Genomic DNA, 11,916 nt, shown 5'->3' with positions numbered 1-11,916 from the left:
TGACAGCTCATACCCGTCAGGTAAGTTGAAGAATCTCTTAGCACGACGACAGTAATCTTTTTCAATTGCCGTTTTCCTAAAATCATCACTTATTTTCGCCTGGGCCACTTTTCCATCTCTGGCAAGGGTAATAGGTTGTCGGAATTCAGCTCCGTCAGTCTCGGAGTTATAGCCCTCGTCTAGATTCTCTTCCTGGATAACCTCTGCCGTCAAGTCGACAATGTCATCCCTACTCTCATTGTTGATACTGTCTTCTTGAGTCTCGTCATCTCCTAAAACTGAGTTGACGGCTGAATCATGAACTGGGGATGACGGACCCTCCTGAGGGTTCGCAGGGATATCAGCCACTGGTTCTTCTTCAGAAGAACTTACAACCTGACCTTGCCCAGGTCTTTTGCTGGATTCTGCTGCCTTAGCGGCCTCAGCTGCCTTAGCTGCTTTGGCGGCCTCAGCAGCTTCACGGGCAGCAGCACGAGGCTGATAACTGGTTCTCTTTACCCTTGGCATGGTGTTTATACCTATATTGCCAACGTTAGTGCCGTATTGATTAAAATAGCGTTTCCCAGCAAAGCTGCGTAAGTGATAACGAACACTAACAGGCTCAACGTTAAGAATTTCGGTATCGGCAGGGATATCAGGATTAGTAGGGTGGAAAGCACTTTCACGGTGAGCAATGGTCCTATGTATCATAAAAGCGCGTTTCTCTTCTTTAGAAGATAACGTCTCAAATGGATAATCAATATTATCAGAAAGGGAAGAAGAATTACCCTGGCTACTACCGGTTTCTTTGCCTGTGGATTGCCTAATTAAACGACGCCTAGCAGTACTAAGGTTAGGGAAATTCTCTTCGACACTATCTTCAGACATTTAGTTCAAAAATGAGAAAATAAAACAGACATGCAAAATTAAGGGATTAAGGAACAGCAATACCTTCGACAAAAGTCGCTGATATGATGAACTTAAACTGACAAGTGATGAAGAAGAAAAGCACTCCGAGTAAACTAAGAAACGTAGACCGAAATCGGGAAGAGACAGAAAAGTAGACTCTTTGTTGAAAAAACAATTGAGACGGAGAAAAAGCTTTGGAAAGATGAAAAGTGAAATGAAAAATGGTGGAATTTTTGATCTAAAAGGAAAAACTGAAAAGTCAGTTGAGGTGAAAGGCGGTTCAGAAATCCAACGGCCCTGAATCGACAATCAATTTCAAAAAACGACGGTAGGATTTACAACACGTGTATTAATTTTCCCGCTTTTTTTAAAAAAAAAAAAAAAAAAAAAAAAAAAAAAAAAAAAAAAAAAACGGTTACACTACCATAACGTGCTCATTGAAACAAGTTGACCTTGTAAGCTATCGGCTTACAAGGTCACTTGGGGAGGAAAACGGAGTTTTTCGCTCCCAGGTATTTTATAACAAGTTGACCTTGTAAGCTATCGGCATACAAAGTCACTTGGGGAGGAGAACGGAGTTTTTCGCTCCCAGGTATTTTATAACAGGTTGACCTTGTAAGTTATCGGCATATAAGGTCACTTGGGGAGGAGAACGGAGTTTTTCGCTCCCAGGTATTTTATAACAAGTTGACCTTGTAAGCTATCGGCATACAAGGTCACTCGGGGAGGAGAACGGAGTTTTTCGCTCCCAGGTATTTTATAACAAGTTGACCTTGTAAGCTATCGGCATACAAGGTCACTTGGGGAGGAAAACGGAGTTTTTCGCTCCCAGGTATTTTATAACAAGTTGACCTTGTACGCTATCGGCATACAAGGTCACTTGGGGAGGAAAACGGAGTTTTTCGCTCCCAGGTATTTTATAACAAGTTGACCTTGTAAGCTATCGACTTACAAGGTCACTTGGAGAGGAAAACGGAGTTTTTCGCTCCCAGGTATTTTATAACAAGTTGACCTTGTAAGCTATCGGCATACAAGGTCACTTGGGGAGGAGAACGGAGTTTTTCGCTCCCAGGTATTTTATAACAAGTTGACCTTGTAAGCTATCGGCATACAAGGTCACTTGGGGAGGAGAACGGAGTTTTTCGCTCCCAGGTATTTTATAACAAGTTGACCTTGTAAGCTATCGGCATACAAGGTCACTTGGGGAGGAGAACGGAGTTTTTCGCTCCCAGGTATTTTATAACAAGTTGACCTTGTACGCTATCGGCATACAAGGTCACATGGGGAGGAAAACGGAGTTTTTCGCTCCCAGGTATTTTATAACAAGTTGACCTTGTAAGCTATCGGCTTACAAGGTCACTTGGGGAGGAAAACGGAGTTTTTCGCTCCCAGGTATTTTATAACAAGTTGACCTTGTAAGCTATCGGCTTACAAGGTCACTTGGGGAGGAGAACGGTTGAAACCTAAAAGCAAATGGATACAGTACGCGATTATGGTATAAAAACTGTCCTCTTGCTAACTTCTCAGCAAAAGAATATAGAGCTTAAAAATATATAGACGTATCGAAGCAAATCTGTCTGAATACAAGCCAAGCAAGTGAAACGAATTGCTACAACGGCAAGGTCAGTAATAAGGTTTTGTTAATAAACAATGCTTGACAGAGTACAAGAAACGTTGTCACAATAAAATTTCCAACACAAGGAAAAATCTGAAGAGTGAGATGTGGAACCCAAAGTTTGTTTAGTTAGGTTCAGCTTGTTGCCCATGTTAACTGAGAACGATGACGAATGATCATGCGTCCTCACTTGGGGGGCTAATTGTATGGGATGATATCTGAGTATGACCGATATCTTGTGAAAGCACGTGACCAGGTTCCAATAATTATAAGAGGATGCTAATATGTTCCAGAAAGAAGACATGTCGGCTTGCCGGAATTCAACACGTGGCAACAGAAGCTCGACACTTGGCACAAAAGGCTTTGCATGAATGAGAGCCACCTGTCAAGGTAAACTATTATAAATAGTAGATAAGACCTCATTAATGAGGACATTAATTACACTTTCTCTCTCTCTACTTTCTCTCTCTTACTTATCTTCTTCTCTCTTAAACACCTTCTGACTTTATCATCGGAGTGGTTATCCCCGGACCACCCCGGGGTTAGCTAACTTCTTCTCATTGTGTAGGTTCTCAGCTTGCCGATAGGAGTATCAGGATCTCAGGTCCGAATTCTTGGGGAAATCAGGATCAGACAGAAACACCTCTATTAGTATGGTGGTTGATATTTTAGCTCCACTATTACATGGAGAATAGGCAGACTATTTCAAATTATCATTCGAGTTATTTGTCACTGTTTCCATATAAACTAACCCAGACTTGTCAATGACGACAATTTGTAGTGCAATTATGTAACTGGATTCATCGTTCTTGGTAAATGAGAGCATTGGAAATCGTAGTACTTTGAACCATTTGAAGAGATTATTTTATAGGACTTCTGAGGTTAAGTTCATTGAACTTGCAGACATATCAAAAGCTTAATATTGGTGCATTCTGACTTTCACTAGTGTTGTGGTGTATATGTATTACGAAGTAATAATTAATGTATAGGCTGAGGGGATATTATTGAGTGACACCCTTTGCTATTCCGGTGAATGATTAACAATACGGTGTAATGAATTCGATTTTTAAAGGTACGGAAAATAAACATTATATTCATTTTAATGGTATTTGATATTTAAACTGTTATCAGATTGAATGATACTCTGGTTGATTGCAAGTTAAATTAAGATCAATTTTAAATTTTTAATAAATCAATGGCTACGAGTAAAAAGTTATGCAAGTGTCTTATAAGGTGTCAAAAAAGTATCTTAATCATGTTGTGACGCCATTTGAGATATTTATTACCAATTATCAATAAACTCTGATCTGACATGTAGTAGTACGGAGTATTATAAGTTCTAGCCTTCTAGGACAGAGAAGAAGAAAACACCAGACAAGAGTAAAACCATGTTACATTATTACTAATGTTTTGACGGACACTACCAGTGATCTTCAGCTCCAATGCAACAGGAAGGCAGAATCCCGAATTTGCAGAAAGGAAACCCTTGCTGATTGATAATTAGATGAACAACGAATGAACTTCTAGAAAGGAATGTCTTCAAATACTGATTAAAATTTGCAAATTCAGCAGCTTTCATCGGTCGGCTAAAGTTTTATAGCCTTGTGAGTTGTGACAATGCATAAATTGTCAAATGTATGAATCCTCATTGGCCAACTTAATCATCAGAACTGTAATTTCAAGACATTAAATGGCATTGTCATATGGTAGTACAGAACGATAAATTTATGAAGATCAAAGTAGAGGGAAAGAAAGGAGTCAATTAAATCTGTAAATCCTTTACCTTGAGTCTGCATACTCTGATTCGCTGTCTGACTCAAATTCAATGTCACTGTCCTCAGACTGACAGTTATAATCTTCATTGAGAACAGTGATTTCACATTGATTTGAGGCCCTAGGGACCTTCAAAAGCATTTTCAGAATGTCATTCTCTGTCACTGAATCTAGTGATTTCCTTGTATAGATTTTGAACTCCTTGAGTAGCATGCTGCTGCGTAAGAAATATGTTACCACTTTAAAACCTTCATCCACACCAAAGCCATGGTATTCAATTAATTCAAGGCGTAGCCCCTTTTTTTCTGGCTTGATATCAGGCCAATCGAACATCAACTGTGAACAACAACACAACAGCCAAGTCGAAGATTCAACTATCAAGAATAATCAATTTAGAAAATGAAGATATATCATCAGAAATTACTAGTTCAGCAAAGAAATCATAAGCATGCAATGCAGAGGATTTGTATCAGGTCAGCTAATATACCTTGTGTATAATGAAAGATGCAAGATTAGGAGCATGTCTAAGAATTTGAAGCACAACCGACCAAGCAGTAAGTCCTACTTCCAAGCGTGTCATATTTTGGAAAGTCGGCATCTTGATAAGAGCACTAGATCCCTGCAAACACAAGCCTATAACATTAGAAGTTTCTCCAAAAAAAAAAAAAAAAGTTTCAGGGCATGTTATGAAATGAGAATTAGAGGCAAAAACTGCAAATACATAAAAGTAGAGAATATTATGTTATTGGCCTTATTTCTGTAGCAAGACTAGCAACTAACAATCTTTATTCAATAATCAAAAGAGTCGGACACTAATCCTGAACATAGCATGCAGGCAGAAATTACCTAGGAGCTAGGACTCCTGGAATTACACTGCACACGAATGGTCATACAAAACAATACACTTGATCAAAAGCACTTACATCTAGAATGATCCGATGTAGAACCAAAGTCTTTGTGTAACAGATTCTCCGTAGAAGCTTAATCCATCTGACACTTGAAGTCCATATGTCAAGTCTTGTTTCAACCAGTGAGGATAGATCATCAACCACAGATTGCTTGATCCCAATTGATAGGTAAAGGACTTCCACGTTTGGTGTTTTGATGAGAATTGCTTCTTTCTTGTTATTCACTGATAAAATTCTTAGTATTTTGACCGAAGAAGATGACACTGAAAACTTTTCAAGTCCTGTACAGAAATCAATATTCAGCTTTTCAAGGACAGGACAACCAGATAAGAGGCTAGTCAAAGGATCATGCTCATCTAGAAACATGACGTGCATAAGAGAAAGGTACTGAAGGCAGGGAAGATGGAATGAAGACGGCAAGGAGAGCTCAAAGTAGCCTTCTAGATTTAAGACAACAAGCTTCTCTTTAGCAAGTAAAAAGGATGAAGGTAACTTGACCATGAAATAATGCTTAGAAGTAAGACAAAGCTCCTGAACACAGCGCCTAGCTAAAACTAACATCCATTCCTTGAAATGTGAACCTGCAGACCCTTTAAAGATCTCAAAGTGGACACGTTTTATACACGGTGCACCATTAAGGAGTAAAATCCTGTTCACATAATTTTTAAAACTAACATACTGCTCTTTGTTGAAGACAATGTCTGTCTTGTCTGAGTTTATCATTGAAGATGGCAGCTCAGTGAAATCGAGGACTGGAATATTTATCCAAACAAGATTCCATCTCTTGGATAATACAGTAGTAGCTACAGCACTTCTTGTTGGCAGAAATGCCAAGATATGACACAGGAGTTTGTCAGGTAATCCACTGATCCGATCTAAAGATTCAGAGTCGACAACTGCATCTAGCTTCGTAGGTGACTGATGCTTAGACTGAATCATGTCTCTGCATAAACATGAAATTGTGACTACAACGAGCTATTCGATGTCCAAAACAGAACAGTAACGCAAAACTGCAAGTTTGCAACACGTAATTGCTCGTTTTCTTTTCGTGCATCAACAGGCACAATTCGAGTATCATTCATCCTTACTGATTCATTTTTACTTCCATCAATACACGAAAAGTTATGGAGTATGACGAACACTCCAAAATTAACTCGATCACTACATAACTACATAAGCCAGTAAACATAAAATAAAAAAAATAAAAAATAAAAAGTACAATTCACAATCCGTTGTTCACAACTTTCTGGTCTGAAGTGGTAGATAAATTGAAACTAAATTAAACACTTAAGATAAATAACATACATGAAAACCTAAGTAACAATTTAAGTATGAGATTAACTATGTAATATGCAGCAAATTCAATGAAAATTGTAAATTTGGGCATAGATGATCCCTTAGATAAACATTGATCATCGATCAACTGCCGATTTATAGTGCAATGCATAAATTACGAGATTCTAAAGCATGTAATTCGCAGCAGTATGAATTATTGAATCAGAAGTAACCTAGGTTTTTCGCATTCCAAATCAATAAATGAGAAAGTTAATTGCAATTGAAATCGAAATTAAAAAGCAGAACTGTTAATAAAAATTTGAATTGCAGTACCTTAAATTGTGCAGTAGTAGACGACGAACTGACGAATTGGAAGAACTTTGAGACTGACAAATGATAATGGCGCTTTAAGAAACCGAGAGATAAGGATGGAGAGTTTGATACTAGTATTATAATTTCATTTGAAATTTAAAAATTAATTAATGATTTCCCACCAAAAAATTTGTTTTAACTTATTTATAATCCTTCACATGGAAAAGAGAAGGTCCAATTTCTTAGCTTTTGGGCCATAGCAATATTATGTACAAGCTGAATATTCAAAAATGAGAATATAGCATGTCCACCGGTAAATTAAAAAACAATAGATAAAATACTCCTTCCTTGAACATTGCCGAACGTATGGTGTAAATAATTGTTGAATTAGAATTTGATATATACATTCGGTAACACCGTACACCCAACTAAGTCAAAGTTAGTTTTTACTTTTCATTTGTTGATTAAATGAAAAACAATCATCAAAATAAGAACAAATACTCATGGGCGTATGGTACACCCGGGTGTATATAACAATCTCTCGTGTTGAACGAGTGTTGGAGAATTTTTATTCTTTTGTAATTTTCTCGTAGACAATTAGTCCAATTGTTAATAAAAAGCGGTGCTAGACTTCTTTCAAAAAAAAAAAAAAATCCTTCCTTTCTAAAAACCAATTGTTTATTCATATTTGTGTCTTGTGTGATCTTTAATGTATAACTTTAATCAGCAATACAAATTAAATTGTAATACATCTAACAATATCTAGCTAATCTTGTTTCAAAAATAAATTCAAAAAACAAATAATGTTTATCACGAAATACGGTCAAAATTTTATAAGTGTATCCTAGTAGGAGTAAATGGGAAGATAAAAAAGAACGCATATTTCCGTTCGAATAAAACATGTTTAAATAATATAAAATATGTTCTATTATAATAAATCCAAACATAATAAGATGAATGGAATAGAGCCTTAGAGGATTAGAGTGCATATAAAAACTCAAGATACTATAGACTGAAAATTTCTCAAACCATGATAACCAAACATGTAAAAACCAAATAATTGAACCGCTTGTAGCAAGATTCCAGTGTTTACGTTTGTATGATTACACAAACGCTTAAGTTTGTTTGATTAAATAGGAATCTAGCTCTGATTACTTTCTTTAATCTACTCCTTAAATTGCTTAGTCAAAAGTTACTTCCTCTGTTCATTGCAATTATTTTAAAATGAAACAAACATGTAAAAACTTATTACCAGTAGCAATTTATTCTTTCATTTAATATGCTTAGGCTTGATCATTCAATCAAAACCAGAAGCTTACACAGCTTACATACACAACAGTACAAAGATTCCAACTTAGTGCAAGCAAACTGAAGAGTCGTCGAGCAAAAACATCGTAGTTTTACATGAATACATGGTCAGAGTTCATTCGTTCAATGATGAAAGATTTGTAGCACAAACTACTCCGTATTAGTTATAGACACGAGTTCGAGGGGGAAAAGAAATGAAGAATAACAGCTAAAGAAAATCCTGAAACCTCTTTTTGGATCATTTACCAGTGTAGCATAAAATATTAAGCATTTCAGTAGCTAGTACAAAAGCTTGTTGCCAACATTTGACAGTAAACTTATCTTTCAGTTTTTTAATTATGATCTTGGAACGTACAATCTGCAGTAACAATTTGGGATAGCAAAAAATTTGGTTGTCTACATTTGACACAGTAAGCAAGTTTAGGCCCTGGAAACTTTGGCTAGCCTATTAATAGCATCAGTTGCTCGTGCACTAACAGGACTTCTCAAAGTGATTCTGGGCGCCTGCAAGAGAGTTGCGTTTTTTAACAGATATTCAATCAGTAAAGTATCAGATTTCGCTCCATCAAACAAGTGAATGGTAACAACTTTCAGGGTTGGTATCAGATCATTCTTGTTCACAGAAGTTGGAATTACAGGTAGGTGTTTGTCATTCTCCTCGTCGATACAATCTCTACACTGAAATTCAAGAAAAATAACATGTAAGTCATAAATTATACTATCAGCAACATAACCTTTCATAAGACAGGGTACTTAGTACTTACCCAATAATCAAAAGAGGTGACATTTGGAGCATGCTGCAGAATCCATAACACTAGATACCACCAAAAGTTTGAGTGGTTCGTGAACTTAAAACCCCGGCTCACGATTAAATGAGTCAAGTTTGGAAAAAACAGGGGCGGATCAAAGTCAAAAAAGTTGAAAGATCTTGTTGAGTACTCCTTTGTCGTTGTAGTAGCTATATTCAGTCTCTTTACGATGGAAATTTGCGAAAGAAAGCTAATCACTTTAGACACACTCACGTTGTATAGAATAAAAGAGTGTTCGAGGTCAATTCTTGCTTCAACTAAAGAGGGCCGCATGGAGTCAAATTCAAAGTCCGAAATAGCATCATTTATACAAAGATATTTAAGACTTGGAGTAGCTAAGATGATCTTCCTTTTGATGCCATCTATAAATTGGTAGTGTACGACTTTGATAATACTCAAACTCTTTAGAGAAGAAGAACATACACGTAAAGTTGGCATTATTGTACTATACTTAATCACAAATTCTTCAAGACAAGGTAACCGTGACAAGAGATACTCCAACGATGACTCATCTATAAAGCTTATATGGTCAAAGTGGAGTGTTACAAGATTTGGTAGGTGAACTGAAGGTCTAAAAGGAAGGGTCCAAGATTTCAGCTTTAAAACCTTAAGCTTTTCACACACCAAAATGACTGCCGGTAGTAGCATACTCCTCCCACTATGAGCTATATCAAACGATAGATCCATCTCAAATATATCCCGTCTCATTGCATTCACAATCCATGAATAAATATGGAACTCTTTGATCTTCTTGGTTACGCAGCAACCAAGTTTAAACCGGTGTAAAAAAGGTGCAACATTAAGAATCAAGACTCTATCAACAAACATCGAATTGGATTTGTTGCTCTGATTAATGACATCCAAGTTTAGTGCTGGGACTTCAATCCATATACCTTGCCATCTTTTAGACAACGCGATAGTAGTAACAGCTTGTTTGGTTGGCAAAAACGATAAGATTAAGGATAGAAGTGGATCCGGTAAATTACTAATCCTATCTAAATGTTCATCAATCTTCGCCATTGTTACTTCTCTATGATTTACCCTAAAAACAAAAAAAAAAAAAAATTGTTAAATTATACAATCATAACAACATGATGAGTATGTTGTGTAATATGTAATTTCATGATGAGACAACGAGTTTGTTCGATTTTAAGGTGTATGATCTAAATTGTGAGTTCAAATGCTGGATTGAAGCATATACTTTTTATCTATTTACCAACGATTAACGCTAAGTAACAAGTTAGCAATATTTTTTTATAAACCGAATGTTAGAGTGAAATTACAGAAATTCAACGGAAAAAAACGTAATCAAAGAATCAAAATAATAGGGTATATTACATAAAATACGTACCTGCAAATTATTATCAAAGCTCCAGCATTAGATAGAGGAATCAGCAATTACCGAATTACGAGTAGTACGAAGATGATAAAATTGCAGATAAAAAACCTGTCTTTGAACAAAAAAAAAAAAAAAAAAAAAAAAACAAATTATAAAACCTCTCAATTGGCCAGATTATCACTACATTGTGAAATTTGACTAAATTAATCGATCAACACTAGATTGTGAAATCTATATTCAATAGATTAAAACAAATTATAAAACCTCTCAATTGGCCAGATTATCAAATTAAAGGGTTATGTAAACCAAACTATCAAAAATATAAATAGCAACATGAGCACTTAATTAATACTGTCAATAAAATTAAAAAGCTATATGACCAAATCATCAAAAATCTGAATTACAATATTTTAACAACCGTATCTAATCATAACCAATTTTAAAAACCCTAAATTGTCAATAAAATTAACAATTATGTGAAATTGATATTCGATGATAAAATTGCAATATGTTACCTCAGAAGCCTTTTCAATGGTGGACACTGAACAGAAAGCTCAAAAAAAATATATAGACTATTAGTGCTCGTAGTGCGGTGTTAAGGGAGAGGAAATTTTATACAGAATTTAACATGTACAGTACAATACAGAGTACCTTTTTTTTTTTTTTTTAAACTTGCCTAAAAAATAACTTACTAATTTTGAATATTCCTAACAAAACACATAAATTTAATCAAAAAAACAATTGCCGTTGTTTTATTATTTTTTTTTTGTTGAAAAAAAATCTTTGTTGTTTTACTTTCCTTTAACTAGTTTTGATGCCTTGATAATGTTCCTTTGTTTATTGAATTTTAAGATAAATTTTTTTGTATTATTAAATATGATAAATTTTAAAATATATACAAACGGTGTTATGTAAGAAGTGTATATCCCTTTTGACGTAGAATAACAATATTGATATAAACATTTATAATTTTTTGGTACGGAAAACAAGCATTACATTCATATTAATGGTATTTGATATAAACTGTTATTAGATTGAATGATACTCCAGTTGATTGCAACTTAAAATCTTAAACTAAGATCAATTCCAATTTTAATGAATCAATGGCTATGAGTAAAAGATTATGCAAGTGTCTTATAAGAAATATCAAATATATATATATATATATATATATATATATATATATATATATATATATATAATATTGTTATGGTTGATTTTAACTTAGGTAACGCTACGTTCATTTCACCCATTTTTTTGTTGAAAGACAATAATTTTAAATAAACTAAAATCATTTTGAATAAACTTTAATTATTTTAACTTCTATTATATCTTGAAGTGAACATGCCCTATCTTTACCAATAAAACAAAGATAACTTTCATTTATATTGAATAACTTTTACAGGTAGTGATGCTGAATTGGTGAGAGCAAATACATTAGATCGTATATCACATACAATGGCTATAATTGGGATTACAAAAGAGCCAATACGTAATTATAATAATAATAAATTAATAAAGGAAATTTTAAGAAATTATGTATGCCTCGTAACATTTTATGTAGGTATTTTGGGTAGTCCAAAATTTGGACACCAAGTATTAAATGAGGTAACAATTTGCCTAAGTTTAGAATAACTTTGAAAAAAAATAAAAAAAAAAACCTATATTTCCCTGTTTTAACTCCAAACC

The 11,916-nt window shown here is 34.8% G+C and overlaps 2 protein-coding genes across 2 annotated transcripts; both read right to left on the bottom strand.

The window, feature by feature from the left end:
- Positions 1 to 3,850: 3,850 nt before the first annotated feature.
- On the bottom strand, positions 3,851 to 6,123 carry LOC145604335 (putative F-box/LRR-repeat protein At4g15060). Its single transcript, XM_081660254.1, has 4 exons — positions 5,200 to 6,123; positions 4,764 to 4,895; positions 4,287 to 4,612; positions 3,851 to 3,992 (listed from the first exon to the last, which is right to left on the bottom strand). Exons 1-4 carry the CDS (start codon positions 6,121 to 6,123, stop codon positions 3,851 to 3,853), a joined length of 1,524 nt encoding a protein of 507 aa, XP_081516380.1.
- Positions 6,124 to 6,149: 26 nt separating this feature from the next.
- LOC145604334 (F-box/LRR-repeat protein At3g26922-like) lies at positions 6,150 to 9,908 on the bottom strand. Its single transcript, XM_081660253.1, has 3 exons — positions 8,844 to 9,908; positions 8,515 to 8,757; positions 6,150 to 6,353 (listed from the first exon to the last, which is right to left on the bottom strand). Exons 1-3 carry the CDS (start codon positions 9,906 to 9,908, stop codon positions 6,150 to 6,152), a joined length of 1,512 nt encoding a protein of 503 aa, XP_081516379.1.
- Between the last annotated feature and the right edge of the window lie 2,008 nt (positions 9,909 to 11,916).

Source organism: Chenopodium album, chromosome 22, assembly GCF_948465745.1.
Source record: "Chenopodium album chromosome 22, dcCheAlbu1.1, whole genome shotgun sequence".
In the NCBI taxonomy this organism is placed as follows: Eukaryota; Viridiplantae; Streptophyta; class Magnoliopsida; order Caryophyllales; family Amaranthaceae; genus Chenopodium; species Chenopodium album.
Note: the sequence above shows the minus strand (reverse complement) of the source record. Positions and strands in the feature narration are given on the sequence as shown.